Consider the following 23,684-nt stretch of genomic DNA (forward strand, 5'->3'; position numbering starts at 1 on the left):
ATATTTCTCCCAGCAATCTTGATTCCAGCTTGTGTTTCTTCCAGTCCAGCGTTTCTCATGATGTACTCTGCATATAAGTTAAATAAGCAGGGTGATAATATACAGCCTTGACATACTCTTTTTCCTATTTGGAACCAGTCTGTTGTTCCATGTCCAGTTCTAACTGTTGCTTCCTCACCTGCATACAGATTACCACTTTAGGCTACTGTAACTTAAATGCTGTGAATCATCTAAGAAGGAAAAGACTTATTAAGCATTAGACTAAAAGCCACAAATTTAAAATTCATGAATATCTAAAACCATGATTTTGCCTTCTGATTCTTTTTTAGTCCATCAAGGAATTTATGGTTTTCTTCTTTTTTCCCTCTGTTTTTAAATTGATTAGTTTACTTTATGGGATCATTCTCTCAACGTGACACAGGTTGAGGATTCAGTCTGTTGCAGCTTACACAAAAGTACGTTCTTCTGTGGTCTTAATTTATGCCTTGATCACAGGGAAGAGGTGTGTATCGTTAAGTACTTGAAACATATATAACTAATGTCATCAGTTTTGTCTTTTTGTGTAAAAACTGTGCCAGTTGGGTTGAATTTGAATGCTTAGTCAACATTCTCAACTAAGAGTCTATGAACAGGTTTCAGAGTGCTGAAGTACAGTGTACTTTCTGGGATTGTATGCGACTTTGTGAGTGTATGTGCTTATTTTTCTAGGAAGATTCATAGCTTTCCACCAGATTCTCCAAGGGAATTATAAGTGAAGCACATTAAGAACCACTGAGTTAGAGAATCATTATTTATTCTGTCTTCAGAGATACACTTAAGGCCCTTAATGACCTATATTTATATATTTTCCAAATTTTGCTCTTACTTTGTGGATAAACTATTGGTCTAAATGCTAAAGTGTTACGTTAAAAATTAGAGCATTAGCTAGGTGAATTCTAAATTCCTGTGACTTTAAAAGAAAAACAAAAACAAAGTAGAACAATTCTGACATTAGATGTTAACTGTCCTCATGTACATGGTTATTTTGAATTGGGGAGGAAATTAGCATACCTCCAGTGCAAGAGCTGAGAGGGTGATTCTAGACAGGAAAAAAGTGGAAACATGCAGCCCAACCCTCATTATTAGTTGGGGTGCAGGGGAACGTCTCCTTATTAGGAGTCTCCATTTTAATGCTGCGTGTTAATCAGGTGGAGAATTGCTAGCTACCACTAAGAATGGATGGCACTTTGAGAAATGTGTTAAAGATACTACTGTGTCCTTGGATCTGCTGCTCAGATTAATTATAACCTTGAACAGATATCTTCCTTCTGAGCCTCATTTTGTTTTTAATCTCTAGAATAAAAATATACATGCATAATTTGTGTTTATAAGACTGGACCAGAAATATCAAAGGTCTGAGAGACTGTGGTAGGGAACAAGGAAGGGCCTGCGCTCTGGGGTCAGAGATCTGGATTTACTACCTGACCTATTTGGGTTCATAAGGGAAAATGTTAGCAAGTGAGAACCCTGGGTTGAGATAAAATCCAATTTAGAAATAGTAGACTCACTAGTGCTTGAGATGTTTAATTTGAATGACATATCCTATAGCATTCCCTAATGGAGACTATTTTGAATATACTACTGTTCAATTAAACTTGTTTACAAAGTAAAATGATTTTTACTGAATGGTTTTGAAGGTTCTGGGGCATTAATTCCTAGAGAAATTCCTATCCCAGCTACTCCACCTAGTGTCAGCTCCATACAGTTTATCAGGCTTAAAGCAAATTCCCAAGGGTATTGTCATTCAATTTTAGGCTAAACCTTTTTGAGCAATGTAGGGACAAAGTTTTTCTTCCCTGTATAAATAAAGTCCATTTCCAATCACTGAAAAGCTTATCCCCTATTAGAATATTCAGTAAATTATGTTCATGACAATTAACATCACTATCCATCCTGCTTAACACTTCTTAGACTTCTTATTCACATTTTTAGGTCCTATTCAGGTAAATATTTAACTTGGAGAAATAAATGTTGAGATAAAAATTCTATCTTATAGAATTTACATACATAAAGAATGTTCAGTGGACTTCCCTGGCAGTCCAGCGGTTAAGAATCTGCCTGCCAATGTAGGGGACATGGTTTTGCTCCCTGGTCTGGGAAGATTCCATGTGTGGCGAGGCAGTTAAGCCTGTGAACCACAACTACTGAAGCCCATGCACCGTACAGCTTGTGCTCTGCAGCAAGAGAAGCTCTGTAGAGCAGTTATCCACCAATTTAAAATAAATTAGAAAAAGAAAAAAGAGAAGCCACCACAATGAGAAGTTTACACACTGCAACTAGAGAGTAGCCCCCGCTTGCCACAACTAGAGAAAGCCCATGTACAGCAATGAAGACCCAGCGCAGCCAAAAATAAAAAATTAATTAATTAAAAAGAATGTTCAAGACTGAAAACCATTCCTTTCTAAATTTTGTATTTATTTTGTATTAGGGTATAGCTGATTAACAATGTTGTGATAGTTTCAGGTGAACAGCAAAGGGGCTCAGCCACGTATGTCCATGTATCCATTCTCCCTAAACTCTCCTCCCATTGAGACTGCCACGTAACACTGAGAAGAGTTCCATGTGCTATATAGTAGGTCTTTGTTGGTTATCCATTTTAAATATAGCAGTGTGTACATGTCCATCCCAAACTCTCAAACTATCCCTTCCCCCAAATCCGCAACTGTAAGTTCCCTCTCTGAGTCTGTTTGCTTTGTGAGTTCATTTGTATCATTTCTTTTTAGATTCCACATATAAAGGATGTCACACTATATTTCTCCTTCTCTGTCCAATTTAGTTCAATTCAGTATGACAAGCTCTAGGTTCATATATGTTGCTGCAAATGGCATTTCATTCTTTTTAATGTGAAAGCCATTCTTGAGACCTCTTTTCTGTGTAATTGCTTATGTGCTAAAAAGGTTTTTGAACATAAAAACCAAAAGGCTGCTGTTGCAGATCAACTCTGTCACTTAACTCTGACCAGTGATACTATGAGGCAACTCTTTATTTATGGGTGTGATAGCTCAACTTTTAATCTTTGCCAGCACACCACTTCTGGCTACTGCCAGCCACATCATGCATAATCCACTCATAAACTAGGCCTAAATTTTTTCTCTTTGGTCAGATGTGGGTTGAGAGAAAGGTAAACAGTACAGTAAGAATAAATGCTCTAAGTGTGAGCTCTTGTGATTAACTTGTCCATCCGGAGTCCAGTCTTGTATAGAGCACTTCCACTTGACACGGCATGCCACTGAACAAGCCTAACCTGCACTGGGGAAGGGAAATGATGCCAGAGCAGAACTGACAGCAGCATCCTGGTTGTTCAATTTGCATGAAGATATGGCTGGCTATGACGACTCAAGTTTGAACTAGTGGATCAGAGACTTGAAAACTATGAGATAAGATTCTAATATAATGAATACCCATGTGCCCAAATGCTGCCCAGCATCACAAGAAAGTAACATACCACATATCACTAGGTCGGGAAAAGATCAAAATTCAAAATTCGAAGAACAGGGGCTTTCCTGGTGGTCTAGTGGTTAAGAACCTATCTGCTAATGCACAGGGCAGTTTCAATCCCTGGCCCAGTGAGATCCCACATGTGCAGAGCAACTAAAGCTGAGTGCCACAACTACTGAGTCCAAGCGTCACACTTCTGTAACCTGTGCGCCTAGAGCCTGTGCTCTGCAACAAGAGAAGCCACAGCAATCAGAGGCCCATGCACTGCAGTGAAGAGCAGCTGCTGCTCGCCAAAATCAGACAGAGCCCACACAAAGCAACAAAGACCCAGTACAGCCAAAAATAAATAAATCAATCTGAACAATTTGAAGAACAGTCTCTACTAAATGCATACTGCTTTTGCACCATTGTAGAGTCAAAAAATCATTAAGTCGAACCACTGTTGAGTCAGGGACCATCCATATAATCCAGATGTAATTGTAGTGGACAGTTCTTTCACCCTGCACAGCATCTGTCTCTTTATCTTAATTTTCCTTTGAAAAACTACCTTTTTTCACTCTAGGCTGTTAAAATTCCTGAAGCCATGGGGTAGGCGCAAGATTTTAGCTAAGGCAGAGAGACTGGTAGGAATTTGATTCAGGAGCCCGATGACATAAGAATTTCATCCTGAAAAATGGTATATGAGAAAAATAAACAAAAAATGGTATAGTGTTTTTATGAGTGAAATAATACACTTCTGAAACATGGTAGTGATCAAAAACACTCGACTAAATTGGTTTATATTGTCATCTTTTCACACTAATGCCAAGTAAAAAATAAACATGATACACACATAGTTTTTCCAACTTTAGTATATATAAATAAAAATGACAAGTTAAAAATAAAATACTTTTCTAAAAGAGAGAAATTGTATCTCCACTGAGGAAGGGAAATGATGAACACACATCGGTCAATTCTGAGTCCGTCACACAAAACTACCTTCTAAGGAAACCTGAGTAGTGAGACAGTTAAGTTTGTGTTTTTGGCTATAAAGAATTAAACTTAAATTACACTCACTTTTTCATCTTTTAATGAAAGATAACTTACTCTCAGAAACAGCATAAGCATTGTTAGAATAAGTCTAGCTCCTAAATGAAAATATGGGGTGAGTTACAGTTTACTTACTAACCTAGCTAAGAAACCTTTGAAAATTAGCCATGGATCAAAGTATTTACATAAGTTCAAGATGTTATCTTAGGATGAAAGCTAACACAGGTCCTTAACTTCCTTTAAAAAGAACGCTGAAAATTAAACCTTTGTCATAGTAAGTCAGAACTTTCAGAAATGTTTCTTAAATATCAAATTTCTCTTCACAGATGCTATGTCCATTTTCTTCATAATCTTCTCTTGTTACCACCATATCTTCAAAATCATCATTCTCCGATATCAATTTTCCACCTTCCCAGGCATAAGTAATAGGGCTAAAAATAAAGGTAAGATAAATGAACTCAGATGATTTACAGAACTGAAATGCCAAAAACATTAATTAGTAACTAAAATGTGGCAATCTTTACCCAACTTGATTTAACAGAAAACCATTTCAAGTGTGAAAATAAGTATAAACTTCAGAGGAGGGGCTTCCCTGGTGGCTCAAAGGGTAAAGAATCTGCCTGCAATGCAGGAGATTGGGTTCAGTCCAATCTCTTGGAGAAGAAAATCCCCGGGAGAAGGAAATAGCAACCCACTCCAGTACTCTTGCCTGGAAAATTCCGTGAACAGGGGAGCCTGGAGGGCTATAGTCCATCAGGTTGCAAACAGTGATTAACTTTCACTTTTCACTTTCAAAGAAGTAAAGAAACTCATAAAGAAAGGAAACTTGGTTACCACTATAAATAGATCTTCAATTTTTCCCTGTGCTCTGAATTTACAGATCTTCTAAGAAAAATCAAGAATAGAAACAAAAGATCAAAAATGCATAAAAAGAAAAACTGGAATATATCTGAGTCTAACTTTTTTATGCGGCAAAGATACATCATCTCATCAATTCACTCAACAACCGACGAACTGCTATTATAAACTCACTTTATATATCTGGAAAATGAGGTTCAAAGAGCTTAAGACTGAAACTAGGATTCAGCTTGGAGCTGTTTTCACAGTCTGTGCTTTTGCTCCTATACTTTGTTCCCTCTAATAAATGAGACATTTAGAAAACACAGTGCAGTGCAGGGGAGCGGGTAATAAGAGGAAGAAAAGAAAAAAAGCAAGCACAGCGCACGACAAACCTGTTACACGGTTGGAAAGGGCACTAAGTAAAGAGCACATCAGACTTTCAATTTATGTACAACCAAGGTTATACTGGTTCTACTTTGTGTACTTCTACCATTCCTCTCCCCTAGTTCAATTTTAAATCTGAAAAATGATACAGAAAATTTCCCTTATTGTATTTACTGAATTTCTTAACCTTAAAAAAACTAAATCTGTATCTAGATCTATCTGTAAAGATGTGCAAAAAAGATCTGATGGATAAAAGAATAAAAACTATTTCTCTTTTCATATCCATAATGTGTGTTCATGACTTGCATTTTAAAATTCAGGATAAAAAGTCAATATACTTCATAATCAAAAGAGTATATGAACATTAATGCTGATAAAAATCATTCCAACATCTAATGGTTGTTTATTCTTTTATCTGATGGCTATCAAATTAAGTGACCAGATGAGGGCCTTCTATTAACTGCTATTGATTTAAAAAAACTCCACTTTATCTTTAAAATAAAATTCTAAAATTAAAAATCAGGTATGTGGGGGACTTCCCTGGCAGTCCAGTGGTTAAGATTCTCTGCGATGATGCAGGGGATGGGGGTTCAATCCCTGGTTGGAAAACTAAGATCCCACGTGCCTTGCGGCCCACGTTAGGTGTGTGGGGTCTTGTTTTCAACTCTGCTACAGTGGAGCAGTGAGGGGGGATTACTGGAATTTGGTGAGAACTCCTGCCTCCAATTAAAGAGAACTAAATTTTAGTCTGGCTACTGTAATTAACTTCCCTGGTGGCTCAGATGGTAAAGCGTCTGCCTGCAATGTGGGAGACCTGGGTTCGATTCCTGGGTTGGGAAGATCCCCTGGAGAAGGAAATGGCACCCCACTCCAGCATTCTTGCCTGGAAAATCCCATGGACGGAGGAGCCTGATAGGCTACAGTCCATGGGGTCGCGAAGAGTTGGACACGACTGAGCGACTTCACTTTCACTTTCAAGGACTTTGTTAACTCACCAGCCCTTGTTTATTTAGAAAGTAAGTACATAGAACTAGACAGATCTGTAAGCCTTGCTGACAGCTCTAAAATTCTACCTTAATTATCTGCTTTTTCTCATAAAACAGGATAGGGGGTACATGTGAAATAGCTTTGATTTTTTTTAAAAAAAGACTACTTAAATATAAAAGTTTATTTTAAATATTTTAAATTATTTTAAAACAACTTATCAGTTGACATAATTTATCTTATTGGTTAAATCCTCATATTTGTATTCTTGATAGAAACTCTCAAAAAATGACAGCTCAGAGAAATCGAATAGATAATAACCTAACTGCTTTGTCTGTAAAAATTTCTTAGGAATGAGGACTGACACAGGGAAATGATGTTCTATTAACTGAGCACCTGTTATTTACTAAACATGATGGTCAGTACTTTACATATTTCACCCCATTTTAATCCACTTAAATGTAAGGTTTGTCATTTCAATTTTTGAGAAAAGAAAAACGAGCATCCCAAAGGTGAAATAAACCTGCCAACATGGTAGAAGAAGTAGGCTTTAAACTCAAGTCTGTCTATAGACCTCTTTTATCTACAAACTAACTTCCAGGATTTGTTTCTATATAAGCCAAGACTTACTTTTCAGGCAGCACGACAGAAACATCGTAATCTGTTGGAGTGAGACATCGAACTTCCGAGTAAACTCGATCCCTAAATCCTGGGAAAAGGGAATTTCCTCCTGTCAAAACGATGTTCTTAAAAAAATGTGGCTGCATTTCTTTTAAAAGAGATAAAAAAAGAGAGAGAAAAGAGACATTAGAAAATCTGTTTACTTATCTTTCTGGAGAAATAGGGAAGTGGGCTTAGGTAAAAGCAATTAGGAATTCAAGTTACTAGTTGGGAAACCATTTTTTTTTAACAACCATATAAATTATATGGTTGTTAATGAGATTATCATTTATACAAATAAATACATTAAACAGAAATATGACCTCATAAATCTTTAAAAGCAAGGCAAAAGTGAAGGGGTTGAACTACTAGCAATTTATTACATATACACATAAGCTTTATGTAAATGAGTAAAATTCTAGTACCAGACATATGAAAATTACAACTGTTCTTCCATAAAATCGAAGAGGTCTTTATGTAGGCTGAGATGGTTAGCTGGTGTAAAGATAAAAGGGAGGTCCATTTTTAACTTGAGAATTCAAGTTTCCATGTTATCTCACTGAGACACACATACTTACTGTGTAATACAAATGACAGTGAAAAATACTGTTTATATAAAATGAGAAATCAACATGAAATATTAATATGAAAATAGCTGTAAAATAGCTGTATTAAAACAACTGGCTAGTTATGGCTCAGATGGTAAAAAATCTGCCTGCAATGTGGGAGACCTGGGTTTGATCCCTGGGTTGAAAAGATATACTGGAGAAGCTATATTAAGGTAATGGCATTATCTTTCTTTTTCTTCTTCTTTAATGAGAGGAAAGGGCATTGCATGTGCAAGATTTTTTACAATGCCTAAATTGTTCCTTAAGAAGAAGGGAGACATTTTCAAGGTATAAAAGTACTCCAAAACTCTAGAACATCATTTCATTAAATCATGCTTCAAGAGAACCCAGACAACTCTGTGAAGCACCGTACTTTAATTTCAATAAAACTAACTTCCAAAAAAAACCCCCCTAACTTCCAGTATATTAATCTAAATATAACAGAAGGAATAAACCAGTCTCATCAAAAACTAAAAACCATTAAATTGTTAAATTATAAATTTCTATTCTGTGCAAATTTGGCTTAAAACTTTTCTAAAAGGGATATAGCAATTTAATACTCTTAAAGAGATGAATTACTTTAAGTTTAAATAGACCATAAATACTTATATTAAATTTATCATGTGGGACCAATAAAGAATCATTCAAGTACATTACTGGATCTGAAGTCTCTGCAAATAAAGTAGCCATTTGTTCAAATTATTCAAAAGAAACAGCTGACTTCTTAGGATTCAGAGAGCTTATAATTTTTAAAAAATATAATTGTACGAAAGTCACTCAGTTGTGTCTGATTCTTTGCAACCCCATGGACTATACAGTCCATGGAATTCTCTAGGCCACAATACTGGAGTGGGTAGCCTTTTCGTTCTCCAGGGGATCTTCCCAACTCAGGGATCGAACCCAGGTCTCCCACACTGCAGGCGGATTCTTTACCAGCTGAGCAACAAGGATATCATTATTCCTCATTAATTTATTAATGTACCTTCAGGTAAGTTCTGAATTGAATAGACAATAGCTTCTGGAATCCCCATTTCTTGAATGCCTATATCAGAAGGATTGAAGAGTATTTCTGGAACAGCAAATCTCTCATTGGCCAAACGAAGAATTTGTTCCCCAGATTTGTATTTTCCACTTAACACCATCTCTTCTCTTGGCTTAAAGAAAAATAAGATGAAAAGTATGCTATATTATCTAGCTCATATAAGAAATAACATTTAGTAATCTTAATACTATGAAATACCAATATATTAACCATATTCTTGGAAGTTTCAGGAGTCTCCAAAATTAGAAAAATGCGGTCTTCTTTCCTGTTACCTAAACCACACAATTGAGTGAATATTTACTCTTAATGCAGCTATTCCCCCAAAGATGTGCTGGCTTTATTCCACACATTTTAAAACAAAGAAAGTAAAGGATAATAGAGCAGAAGGAATTTCATAATCTATCTGTAATAGCAGAGTGAATCCACTTTCTAAAGAAGAACATACATAAAAATTTTTTTTATTATGTATTCAATCTCTATTCAAAAATCAGTTACCAAATGATTTAAGCAAATAAATGGACTTTATCACTGAAATTCTTCTGTTATTTATTTTCTGCTAACCCATTCAACTCTGTGAGCTGTAATTCCTGAAGGGCCCAGGAAAAAAATAATTTCCTTTTATAACATTCTACATCATTAAAATAATGGTTCCTCTCAGCTGTACTAAGAATCATCAGCTCTTCTAGATGGTTAAAGACATAAACTTCATTTGACTCATATATGCATTTTTACCTGTAACTGACTATATCCAAATCCTTTATATAAATATAAAATTATTTAAAATGTATGAAGAGAAATATTAATTTGTTGTTAGACAGTAAAGTATATAAAGACTGTAACAGATTCCTCAATGTAATCAGTCATCCATTCTCTGTTCAGGTTTCAGCTTCCTCAGAGAAGCTTTTTCTGCCTCCCAAATAAAAGGTCCCTCCAGTAATCATCCTCTATTATCTTTTGTTGTCCATATTGTTCACTATCACAAATCCGCTACCCAGTATAGGATGCAAGCCAACAATGTGGAATTTTCTTTAGGTGTTTTTCATACCTTATCACTCTGAATTCTCATATAACCCAGTAAGGTAGGCATATTTTCCTTTTATTAACGATCCAACTGGGTTAGGCAAGGTTATGTGACTTGCTCAAGATCATTCAGCTAATAACCCCAAAACAGACAGTATTTCCTCCTACTACATTTCATAGGAGACCAGGTTCAATCCCTGGGTCAGGAAGATCCCCTGGAGGAGGGCATGGCAACCCACTCCAGTATTCTTGCCTGAAGAATCCCATGGACAGAGGAGCCTGGCAGGCTACAGTCCATGGGGTTGCAAAGAGTCGGACACAACTGAAGCAACTTAGCACGCATGCACTACATTGCTACTCCTAACCTGGACGTGAATGATTCTGATTGCTATTATTTGGAAATTTCTCATTTGAAACATTATTTTTAAATAAAAATATCCTAAAAACTACAATAAATTCACAATACTCTAGGAAGAACAGGGAAAATTACACATCATTTTTTACCCAGTTAAACTACTGCTGCACTGGCAAAGAGAAGATTATTATTTCTTCACAGATAAAGTATTCTTTATCTGAAGAATGGAAAATACTTCCTATAAATTTACAAATTCATTTAAAAATGATATTGGTTTGAGTGTACAGGATATAACTCATCTTGTCAACACTCAAAATAATTTGAGACAGATACAGATATGGAGAATTTCACTTGACAAAAAAGAAGTTTTCTAGTCCACACTCCTAATTTTACAGAAGATCAAATGACTGGCCCAGGGTCAAATAACTAACTAGGGGAAAGAGCCAGAAGTAGAAATCCTTGCTGAATGTTAGCTCTGAAGTCATTGTTAATATGTAATCTGGAACTACAAGCAGTTTCTGTTTCTAAGAGTACAATCCCAAAATGAATTTTGTTTTAGACATAGATGAAGAGATTTAAAAGGGCTGCCAGGAGTTGCTATTTTAGTTAATGCAGGCCATGAATGATTGTACAGTCCTCATAAATTTCATTCTGGTAGCATGAAAAAAATGTTTAAAAGTGGCAACGGGTAACTATTAAGTAACTAACTGTTAACTTAATTTTCTCAATTAAGGTCAGTAAAGCATTCATTACACGTTAGTAGGCATTCTCTTTCTGTTAAAGAATAAAACTGGAATTTCTATCAGCTGTAATCAGTAACAATATTACAGACCTCATCATTATTGCTGTCATCAATACTAGAAAATCAAGGTTGTAACTTTTCCTGAGTATTTAAACATATTCTTGAATAAACAATCAAGGTCTAAGTTTTAACAATATTCTAAGTATAAAGACTCTGAAACAAATTCTCTTTCATTTTATGCAGTATGGCTTTTCTAATTTCAAACATATTTTATCAGCTTTCATCAAAGATTTTGATTATCAGGCAACAATGAAAACAAGTTAATCAAGTATTAAATTTAAAAAGATACATTTTAGGAGTAATCCTAACATATACAAAATATAGTCATTTCTAAACCTTAAAAATTATTATTATGTACACAATTTAACATGTAGTGAAATATAAAATTTAATATTAATTAGCAAAGTAGAAATTAAACTGTTATTTTTTAAACAGACATTTGAGGTAACATTCCATCATCTGGTAAAAGTCCAGTCCAACTATGTCCACTCAATTGATATTAAAGTGTACATGTAACAAGGAGTCCATGGAAGTGCAGTCAGACCAAGATTCTGATCACAAGGCCAAAAGTCAATAAAAGAGCTGCAAACAGTACAATGTGGCTTTTGCCTTTTTTCTCTGATGAGAAGCAATACAATAGTCAATTGATGGAACCACCACACCTCTACTAGCTCACTATGTACGGTGGCGTGCCAAGAAATCAAGGCTTATGATTTGGGAAGGAAACTGGCAGAGTTCAGCAGATAATGTTCAATAAACTGGTAAGTTGTCCTTTGTAGGGCAGGAGAGAACTACATTTTACAAAAGAGAAAGATTTCCAAGCCTAGCTAATAGTCCAATCACCTGGAAGAGAATTTTTTCTCTTTTAGAGATTAAGTTTCCAAACTTAGGTACTAAATATTTCCAGGGACAGGAACAAAGAACATGGACATCAATTGTTCTTCAACTGGCCCAGGTGATTTTCAGTCAGGTTTAGAGACATAGGGTCCATCGTTCAGGGTCCATCCTGGTAGAAATACCGATTACTTTATCATCTTAAGTTCAGAGTGCTGTAAATTCTCTATAAGGTGTTAATATCACTGGACTGCTTTAAACAGCTATAGTTGTATGAGGATGATCAAACATGCCTGATGAGAAAGAGACCTGCTATCTATATGTTTGGGGCAGTTTTCCTTGGCTTATAAAGAAAAAATACATCTTCCATATTCTATGTGGGATTCAGGCTTCCAGTTCCTCCCCCCAGTTCATGTCCAGATAACCAGATTCCATAATCTGTCATAATTCTCACTTCTTAAAGTCAGCCTCGGTCCTTCCACAAGGATCTATTTCTAAGGACATAATAGGATGATACTGATTTTATAAGGACTTGGGTAGCCGTCTCTGAATTCTGATTTGTATTTCACCTTAAAAATCTGGCCAAAAAAATTATTTTTTAAATTTCAGGCATAAAAATAAGTATAAATAATTGTATAAAACCCATGTATCCAGTCAGTTTAACGTAACTTCACAGGTAACACTCCCATTTTTAATGTGGTGTTATTCACACACACAGTTTTTATACTTTTACTTCATTTTTATAAATACCCACATATAAAGAATTATTCTACATATCCTGAAATGGTATATAGTCTTCTAATCAGAAATACATTTCTGAGATTTATCCATGATGATCACATACCTCTTACTATACTTTTACTGCTTATTTTATAACATGAGGATCTTCCCTGGTGGCTCAGACGGTAAAGCATCTGCCTACAATGCCTACCACGTGGGAGACCTGGGTTCAATCCCTGGGTCGGGAAGATCTCCTGGAGAAGGAAATGGCAACCAACTCCAGTATTCTTGCCTGGAAAATCCCATGGATGGTGGAACCTGGTAGGCTACATACAGTCCATGGGGTCACAAACAGTCGGACACGACTGAGTGACTTCACACTTTCACTTATAATATGAATAAATAAAAATGTATTCTTCTTCCATTAGTGAGTATTTAGGCTCTTCCCAAGTTTTCACTCAATGTATACTGCAATGAACATTACCATAAATGTCTCATGAAAATATTTGTGTGCTTAGGTTTCTGACCAAAGACTTAACTTCTAAAAGTCCTCACCAAGCCAGTAACTGTAAGGGCAAACTTCACATTTACCCAAACATAAAACTGAGCTGATCAAAGATAGGGAGAGATTATATTGTTTTGACATCCAAGATAAACCCTACTCAACATTTTCAAAGTGCACTGGATTTTGACCTTTTCAACTACAATCTGATACCACAGCCCTGGGTCTGCTGTGTCAATAACATTCACAATAGGCAAATAATCTACTTTTAACTGGACTTACACTAATTCTTAAGAAAACAGAAATGGGTAAACCATAATATAGGTAAAGTTACTGTTTATCTCCAGATTTGTCCCATAAGCCACAGTGGATAGTTCTTTTTCTAAATAAATTTAATACAAATATTAATTAATCATTCATACTCTGCTGTCTACAGAAATGGCCAACAGGCAAGAAGGCTATCATCAACAACTCTGACATTCCATCAAACCTCAGTGATCGCTTGAAGAAAAACTTAAAAATTACCTTACATCACAGATTTAAAAAAACAAACTTATGGTTGTCAAAAGAGAAAGGTGGGGAGAAGGATAAATTAGGACATTGGGATTAACATACACTTCTATATAGGTGGCTCAGATGGTCAAGAATCTGCCTGCAACATAAGATTCAGGTTCAATCCCTGGGTCAGGAAGATCCCCTGGAGAAGGGAATGGCTATCCACTCCAATATTCTTGCCTAGAAAATTCCATGAACAGAGGAGCCTGGCGAGCTACAGTCCATGGAGTTACTACAGGCTTCCCTGGTGGCTTAGACAGTATATAGTTTGCCTGCAACACAGGAGACTCGGGTTCAATCACTGGGTCAGGAAAATCCCTTGGAAAAGGGAATGGCTACCCATCCGAGTAGTCTTGCCTAGAGAATCCCAAGGACGGAGGAATCTAGGAGGCTACAGTCCTGGGGTCGCAAAGAGTTGGACATAAATGAAGCAACTAAGTATGCATCCATGCACAATATATATAAAATAAATAATCAATAAGAACCTACTGTATAGCACAGGGAACTCTACTTAATATTTTGTAATAACAGAAAGCAAACACTTGAAAAAGAATAATGTATAACTGAATCACTTATTATACACCTGAAACTATTATAAATTAACTTCATGCTAATACAAAATTTTTTTAAAAATTACCTTACAAAAGCCCTTTTTAATTGTACTAAAGTCAGGCAAAACATAGTCTACCATTACTGTATTTTCTTCTCCTTTCAACCTGGAAAACAAAACAGAGACTTATGAAGTATTTTAACTAAGCTTAACACTAGCCAAGAATCAACTTTCCAATTCTTAGGCTACCGTTATACATACTTGGCAATATCCATGTCTCTGTAAAAATCCTGAGACACATAGCATACATCTTCTTTCACTTGATTAATCACATGTGTTTCATCCATAACGTGTAACTGCCTGAACAGAAATAAAAATGGCAATGTGAAATGAAAAAAATTTAAATGCAACTTATCATTGAAAGTATTTTTTTGGAATTAAATGCCCAGGTAACTGATCTTTAAAAAGTATTAAATTTTTGAATCTGTAAAATATTTTTAACTTTATGGAATACCCATTCCATTATCTTATTTAAATTGTGCTTAGTCACTCAGTCATGTCTAACTCTTCGCAATCCCATGGATGGTAGCCCACCGAGCTCCTCTGTCCATGGGGATTCTGCAGGCAAGAATACTGGAATGGGTTGCTTTGCCCTCCTTGGGAGGTGATTAAGTACACTAACACCTAATCTTTTAATAGTGGATAGTCAACTAATATCAGCTAATCCAGAAACATATCTATCCATATATTTTTCTTTGGGGAGGGGGTGGGTATAGTTGCTTTACAATGTTGTGTTAGTTTCTGTTATATAACAAAGTGAACCAGCTATATGTATACATATAGAACCTCCCTCCTGGACCTCCCTCCCACACCCACCCCAACATCCTATCCCTCTAGGTCATTACAGAGCACTGAGCTGAGCTCCCTGTACTATAAAGTACTCCTACTAGCTATTGTTTTATACATGGCAGTGCACATTATTAAGGCTTTTAGAGATTAAAAAAGGATAAAAGATAAATAAAGTTCAAGTATTATACTGTGTATGGAGAACTGACAAGTGGAAAAGGGAAGCAGAGATTTATTTTCTTTTTAGACCCTTATATCCTTATATGCACTGTAAAATGTTTTACAAGGTATATGTACATTTGCAATTTTAAAATATTATTAATGTATTAAACTCCCGAGAAATTGGAAATGTCTTTTTGGTGGACACTACCATTTCATATGTCAGAAAGCTTTTTAATTTGAACATCATTGGTATTTACTGAATTGGTCAAAAAGTTCATGTAAGTTCTTGCTGGAGAGGGTATGGAGAAAAGGGAACCCTCTTACACTGTTGGTGGGAATGCAAACTAGTACAGCCACTATGGAGAACAGTGTGGAGATTCCTTAAAAAACTGGAAATAGAACTGCCTTATGACCCAGCAATCCCACTGCTGGGCATACACACTGAGGAAACCAGAATTGAAAGAGACACGTGTACCCCAATGTTCATCGCAGCACTGTTTTTAATAGCCAGGACATGGAAGCAACCTAGATGTCCATCAGCAGATGAATGGATAAGAAAGCTGTGGTACATATACACAATGGAGTATTACTCAGCCATTAAAAAGAATACACTTGAATCAGTTCTAATGAGGTGGATGAAACTGGAGCCTATTATACAGAGTGAAGTAAGCCAGAAAGAAAAACACCAATACAGTATACTAACACATATATATGGAATTTAGAAAGATGGTAACAATAACCCTGTATACGAGACAGCAAAAGAGACACTGATGTATAGAACAGTCTTTTGGACTCTGTGGGAGACGGAGAGGGTGGGATGATTTGGGAGAATGGCATTGAAATACATATAATATCATATATGAAATGAGTCGCCAGTCCAGGTTCGATGCACGATACTGGATGCTTGGGGCTGGTGCACTGGGACGACCCAGAGGGATGGTATGGGGAGGGAGGAGGGAGGAGGGTTCAGGATGGGGAACACATGTATACCTGTGGAGGACTCATTTTGATATTTGGCAAAACCAATATTGTAAAGTTTAAAAAAAAAAAAAAAGTTCATGTAAGTTCTTCCATAAGGTGTTACAGAAAAACCCAAATGAACTTTTTGGCCAACCCAGTATCTATGTAATACAGTCTTTAAAGCAATAATTCACCTGAAATTAGAACTAAAGGGAAGGAATAATTTTAAATTACTTTAAAAATTTCACCCCCAGCATCTCATTTTCCCATAGAATCAAAGCTAAGTATTACCTATAAGATATGATTTCTTTTAGATGATTGGTTAGGAGTTTTCCTCCCACATTTATCCTAGAAAGGAAGAATTCAAATTTAGTTCAGTTTATCACACATTTCATCCAGTTTTATTATAAGAAATAAGATGAAAATTGAATGCAACTCACCGAATAATTGCTTCTTTTTTCTTCTTACTTCTACAGTAAGGAACTATATGTGTAAAGGAATATCCACTATCTACAATGATACAGCATAACTCAGAAGGATTATCTCGGAAATACCTGTGTGCGCTGAGAGCCCCAGCTATTAAGAAAACAAAAGATAAAGAAAAAATAAACACACTGAATAAAAGTACAACTAATTTAAAACAAGAAGTAGAGAAAAGCAGCAAACTAAAGCAAACAGAAAGACAGAAATTTTCCTTTGTAAAAAAAAAAGTTAATCTAAAATAACATTCCTAATTCTGTCAGATATTTAAACATTAAAACATGATATTTTTGTGGAAAATGATAAAAACTTTGTGATCAACCTTGAAGGTAAATATTTACTTCACAACTTATAATAATTATTTTAATCGCAAATAATTTTGCTGAGCATTTATTACATGCTGGGCACTATTCTAAACTCCATGAGTATGTGTGTTTTAATCCTCCAAATCCCATTTTTACAGATGTAGAAACTGAAGCAGAGACGTTAATAATGTGCCCAAGGCCAAGTGATTAGAAAATAACAGAGCCAGGAATCAAACGTAAGCAGTATGACTCTACAGCAGTTTTTCTCAACTTCAGAACTACTGACACTGTGGGTCAGAAACTTGCCCAGCGTTGGGGGCTTTACTGTGCACTGTTTGAGCAGCATCTTGGTCCTCTGTGTATTAGATGCAAGAAGCACCGTCCCAGTTGTGACAATGAAAACTGTCTCCAGACATTGTTAAATGTCCCCAGGAGCAATATCACTCTTGGTTGAGAACACTGTTCTAGAGATTATGTTCCTAACCATTACAGTATATTGTTGTTTATACAGACTTAAATGCTACATGCTAAATAGGTGAATACTTTCTTTGTACAGTCATTTAATTCTAGCCTTTAAAAAACTAACTTCCAGATGGTATTTATAGATTGTTTTTCCTCATATTGGCAGTCTGAGCTATTAACATTATTTCAAACAATAATAAGAATATTATTATTATTATATTCTATCAGTGATATAATATAATATATATATTCTGATATATACTGATATATTCTATCAGTGATAGAAAAGACAACTATCTCAGAAAAAATAAGCTTTCAGAGATTAGAAATACGTTGCTAGTTAACTTCATTAGAGAGAAATACCATATTAAAAAGACATAGCGAGAGAAGTCCAACTAATAAGCTCAAGGGCTTCATCTAGTTTTAAATTTCATCAAATCTAAAAGAACGTCACTCAATAGTCTTGGATTTAAAGTATTTATTCATATTCACATAACTCAATTTCAATCAGAACTTTAACTCACCATTTACTCTTAATACTGCTTGAAACTGGTATTCTTCAAATAAGATTTCATTCATTGATTCTTGAATTGAAGTGAAGTTAAAATATGGTTCTGTGATAATAATATTAGTGTCTAGAAAGTCAACCTATAAGAGGAAAAAAATTCCCAGTTTGGTAGCTTTATAGTTGTAATTGTAAACATCTGCTTTACGTACATACATCTATTTAATTCTCACAATAACCCTAGTAGACATGTCTTACTATTATCCCCTTTTGAAAGGTGAGCAAACTGAGACACAGAAGAGCTGAGTGAGTTACCGAGGGTCATGTAACTAATGACAAACTTAGGACTGAACTTGGGAAGTCTGGTTACAGCATTCATGGTCTTCAACTATTATTTAACTCTCTTAATGGTAGCACTGATAAAATCGTGCCATCAAATTGTTTAAAGATAATTATGCAAAAGTAATGAATGATACAACTACAAGCACTGGAACTGGTATTTTGTTTTTAAAAGTTAAAAGGTACAAAATAAAAGGTAAAAGGTGAGAAGCTTTGGGATATTTAATGTTTACACAATTCTCTCCTACATACTCTTAAAGAAGCATTAAAATTTGAACATTCTCTCAGTATACCTAAAGTCACACTAAAGATATTAAGAGCACAAAATTCTAACATTGCATCATTCACATATTCAGATACATGAGCAAAAAAATTTTATTGTGAAAATGAGATGATAAAGTGGTCTAAGAATAGTAGATATCTAAGTAAAATTTTAATCTTAAGTTTCATATAGATTAGCTCTTCTCAACCTCAAATTCCACTTCACAATAGAAATTCTATGCACTTGCACTTATTTAGAAGATCAAAGCTAAGCACAGTAGGTTAAGTGACTTAAATACTGTAAGAAATATTCAAAAATTTATAAATCTTAAAATATAACTTCTAATTTTTCATCTGAATGAGACATGGAAATAGAAATTTGAATACATACTCCAACTTGTTACCTGATACATTTCTTTTCCAAAAAGGTAATCCCAAACTTGTCTTTGAACATCCCAATTCACCAAGTAGCCCTAAAAAATTTGTTTTATGAATTAACTATCAAAAATATTTGTAGAATTTTAAAAAAACAGATCAATACATTATAAATCATTGATTACTATCTCTTAATTACTTTCTCTTTACCAGTCTAATACTAGTTGAATCTCAAAGCTATTACACTGGTATGCTTTTCTTCTTTTAAAAATTAAAAACATTACAAATTAACAATAACCAAAACATCAAAGGGCTCAAAAGACACACCAATATGTAGAGATGCCCCTCTATATTTATTTTCTTTAATGTTTGTATTTCATTTAGCTTTAACATAAACAAGTAAAATTCAGTACCCACAAACAGTAACTAAATTATGGTCATTTATTTTTATTTATTGAAGTATAGTTGATTCTTTTTCATAGAGGTATAATTATTCATGGCTATTTTTTAACCGGACAATTTAAATTCAATTTTTGGTTTTAATAAGCTCTTAATTCAACTTTAAATAACGCTTTCTCAGAGATCTAAAAATATTTTCAAACACACAAAATCTTACATTTCAAATTATCTTTAAATGTAGGTCCTTAATGCTAGTAATGTCATAGAGTTGGATTACCTTTTGAAAAGGAAGAATATAAAAGAGTCCAGAAGGGTCCTTTATTTCATCTATCTGGTTAGCAGTAAAAGTTTTAAGACGTGCTGTTTTTGATCTGAACTGACAGTTTGGAATAACTCTACAAAGAAACAAATAATGTAATTACTCCCTAAATACTTAGTTCTTAAAAATATAATTACCTAACAACTACTTTTACTTTCTAAAAGAAAGAACATGAAAATTTCCAGAACCAGTGTTTCTCATTCTGTCTTCAAAATATTTAAAAATGACTTTTTTTTTTTTTAATGTTCTACCACATACCAGGGCTTCCCGGATAGCTCAGTTGGTAAAAAATCTGCCTGCAATGCAGGAGAATCCGGTTCCCATTCCTCCATCGGGAAGATCCGCTGGAGAAGGGATAGGCTACCCACTCCAGTATTCTTGGGCTTTCCTTGTGGCTCAGCAGGTAAAGCACCTGCCTGCAATGCAGGAAACCTGGGTTGGATCCCCGGGTTGGGAAGATCCCCTGGAGAAAAGAACAGCTACCCATTCCAGTATTCTGGCCTGGAGAATTCCATGGACTGTATAGTCCATGGGGACGCAAAGAGTCGGACAGAAATGAGGGACTTCCACTTTCACCATATATCAGGTTCTGCACTGGACCCATTATCTTCCTCAAATAATCCTCAAGATATTATTACAGGTGGGCATAGATTCTGCCACTGCACACACGTGAAGAGGGGCTGAAGTAAAGTTAAAGTTTCTGGGAAAAACTCTTAATACCATTCTAGTTAAAAAAAAAAAAAAAGCAAGTTCAAAAATCTGACCATAAAATTAAGTTTCCATGGAGTCAAAGATCTTCAGTTGCAAGATACTATAGGGTACAGAAGTAGGAGGTAGTTTTAAATATAGTTGCTGCCCACAATGAGCTTACAATCTGGTTAGGAAGACAAACTAGACCCATTATCCATCATACATATCTACACATATATGTATGTATGTGTCTGTGTGTGCATATATATATATATAAAACCAAAACATCAAAGGGTGTGTATATATATATATATATATATCCAAAACATATATATATATATATATATATATATAGAGAGAGAGAGAGAGAGAGAGAGAGACAGGGATAGAGAGAAAGTGAGGGGGAACAGAATTTGCCACCCTCAAATATGCCACTATGGCCTGAGGATTACTTTGCACTAAACGCAATCAAAATCCTTGCATTAATTGAGACAATACAGTGAAAGTGTATCTTTCAGGACATGATTTTTAAACCCTGCATTGTAGTCAATCTTATGGCTATAATATTATTTTAGTCAATGTACTATCCTTATTTAGCTTCCTTCTTCCCCCACCCCTTTTGTCACTATACCGAGGCTCCTCGGCCCATGGGATTTTCCAGGCAAGAGTACTGCAGTGGATTGCCATTTCCTTCTCCAGGGGATCTTCCTGACCCAGGGATTCAACCCAGGTCTCCCTCATTGCAGGCAGATGCTTTACTGTCTGAGCCCCAGAGAAGCCCGAGTATTCTGCACCTACTCTTATCAAGACTTTTAAATTAGTCCTTTAGTAAATGATAAGAGACTTGCTGTTAAAAGGTAAGTACAATAATACACACTGCGGAAATAAGACTGCGAGTAAAATTTACATTTTTACTCAGTTTAAAAAAAAAAGCAAAGGAGGAAGTAAAAAAAGCCCCCGGGTCCCCTGTGAATACGCTACAGGAAAAGCGAGTCTTTAAATTTGCTTAGTCTTTACTCAAACGTAGTTTATGAATGCCAGTGTATTATGTTTCAGTTCAGTTCAGTCGCTCAGATGTGTCTGACTTTTTGCGACCCCATGAATCGCAGCACGCCAGGCCTCCCTGTCCATCACCAACTCCCGGAGTTTACCCAAATTCATGTCCATCAAGTCGGTGATGCCATCCAGCCATCTCATCCTCTGTCTTCCCCTTCTCCTCCTGCCCCCAATCCCTCCCAGCATCAGAGTCTTTTCCAATGAGTCAACTCTTCACACGAGGTGGCCAAAGTATTGGAGTTTCAGCTTCAGCATCAGTCCTCCAATGAACACCCAGGACTGATCTCCCCTAGAATGGACTTGCAGTCCAAGGGACTCTCAAGAGTCTTCTCCAACACCACAGTTGAAAAGCATCAATTCTTCGGCGCTCAGTGTTCTTCACAGTCCAACTCTCACATCCATACATGACCACAGGAAAAACCACAGCCTTGACTAGACGGACCTTTGTTGGCAAAGTAATATCTCTGCTTTTCAATATGCTATCTAGGTTGGTCATAACTTTCCTTCCAAGGAGTAAGCATCTTTTAATTTCATGGCTGCAATCACCATCTGCACTGATTTTGGAGCCCCAAAAAATAAAGTCTGACACTGTTTCCACTGTTTCCCCATCTATCTGCCACGAAGTGATGGGACCAGATGCCATGATCTTTGTTTTCTGAATGTTGAGCTTTAAGCCAACTTTTTCACTCTCCTCTTTCACTTTCATCAAGAGGCTTTTGAGTTCCTCTTCACTTTCTGCCATAAGGGTGGTGTCATCTGAATATCTGAGGTTATTGATATACCTCCCGGCAATCTTGATTCCAGCTTGTGCTTCCTCCAGCCCAGCGTTTCTCATGATGTACTCTGCATATAAGTTAAATAAGCAGGGTGACAATATACAGCCTTGAAGTACTCCTTTTCCTATTTGGAACCAGTCTGTTGTTCCATGTCCAGTTCTAACTGTTGCTTCCTGACCTGCATACAGGTTTCTCAAGAGGCAGGTCAGGTGGTCTGGTATTCCCATCTCTTTCAGAATTTTCCACAGTTTGTTGTGATCCCCACAGTCAAAGGCTTTGGCATAGTCAAGAAAGCAGAAATAGATGCTTTTCTGGAACTCTCTTGCTCTTTCGATGATCCAGCGGATGTTGGCAATTTGATCTGTGGTTCCTCTGCCTTTTCTAAAACCAGCTTGAACATCAGGAAGTTCACAGTTCACGTACTGCTGAAGCCTGGCTTGGAGAATTTTGAGCATTACTTTAGTAGCGTGTGAGATGAGTGCAATTGTGCGGTAGTTTGAGCATTCTTTGGCATTGCCTTTCTTTGGGATTGGAATTAAAACTGACCTTTCCAGTCCTGTGGCCACTGCTGAGTTTTCCAAATTTGCTGGCATATTGAGTGCAGCACTTTCACAGCATCATCTTTCAGGATTTGAACTAGCTCAACTGGAATTCCATCACCTCCACTAGCTTTGTTCGTAGTGATGCTTTGTTTAAATGAGTCTAAATCAACCAAGTCAGTCAGAGAGCACTTAGAAGGGCTTGAATACAAAGCCTTCAAAGTCTTCAGTCACTGACACAGTGGTTTTTACACTTGGGGTGTGGGCGGAGGGCATTGAACCCGTGGAGGATTTGACGGAAGCCATAACTGCTTCCCAGCAAAAATGCATATACACGCAAAACGTTGCCCACGATTCCTGACGGCTCAGGAACCTTGTGTACAGGTCCCTCATTCGGGAACCTCTTTCTTAGAAGCCTACTTTGCTATTTCCTGTTACGAACCAAACACACATCCCACTTCCGGGGCCACAAATTCCAAAATTAGTAACCCAAGCCCCACTTCAAAGCTTCCCAGCTACCCAGTTCCAAGCCGAGCATCCCTCAAACAGAGTATGAGCTGCGCGGCGGCGTTTGCAGTTCACAGAGGTCCCAAAATGAAGCGTAGCACATGAAACTACTAAGCATATATGCTTTGTCCCTCGCGGGCAGCGAACACTTACGAGACAGTTTCATGGCTGTAACCGATTTTGGCGTTGTAAGCTCCGTTATCCAGCACTAACGTCGTCATTTCAGCGTAAACCAAGTCGCCGCAGCCTTCTTTTCCGACCCCTTCTGCTCACGCTTTTCCCAGCACTCTGTTGTTACTGCTTCCGGCACTCTATGGTTGCATCCACGGAGCACACGGGCG

The 23,684-nt window shown here is 36.4% G+C and overlaps 1 protein-coding gene across 1 annotated transcript; it reads right to left on the reverse strand.

Annotated features, from left to right (window-relative positions):
- Positions 1 to 4,224: 4,224 nt before the first annotated feature.
- ACTR6 (actin related protein 6) lies at positions 4,225 to 23,684 on the reverse strand. The gene is made up of 11 exons (XM_055576179.1): positions 23,497 to 23,684; positions 19,734 to 19,851; positions 19,087 to 19,155; positions 18,102 to 18,225; positions 16,771 to 16,906; positions 16,622 to 16,678; positions 14,624 to 14,722; positions 14,450 to 14,528; positions 8,965 to 9,136; positions 7,345 to 7,483; positions 4,225 to 4,937 (listed from the first exon to the last, which is right to left on the reverse strand). The coding sequence occupies exons 1-11, from the start codon at positions 23,562 to 23,564 to the stop codon at positions 4,808 to 4,810; spliced, it is 1,191 nt and encodes a 396-aa protein (XP_055432154.1). The 5' UTR covers positions 23,565 to 23,684; the 3' UTR covers positions 4,225 to 4,807.

This window comes from Bubalus kerabau, chromosome 1 (assembly GCF_029407905.1).
Source record: "Bubalus kerabau isolate K-KA32 ecotype Philippines breed swamp buffalo chromosome 1, PCC_UOA_SB_1v2, whole genome shotgun sequence".
Lineage (NCBI taxonomy): Eukaryota > Metazoa > Chordata > Mammalia > Artiodactyla > Bovidae > Bubalus > Bubalus kerabau.

Coding starts and splice junctions, on each gene's coding strand:
- ACTR6 (XM_055576179.1), bottom strand. CDS start 23,564: ATGACGACGTTAGTGCTGGATAACGGAGCTTACAACGCCAAAATCGGT. Junction 18,226..19,086: donor TTGGAAAAGAAATGTATCAG/GTAACAAGTTGG, acceptor TTCCTCTTATAG/GTTGACTTTCTAGACACTAA. Junction 14,723..16,621: donor AAAGAAATCATATCTTATAG/GTAATACTTAGC, acceptor ATTTCTGTTCAG/GCAGTTACACGTTATGGATG.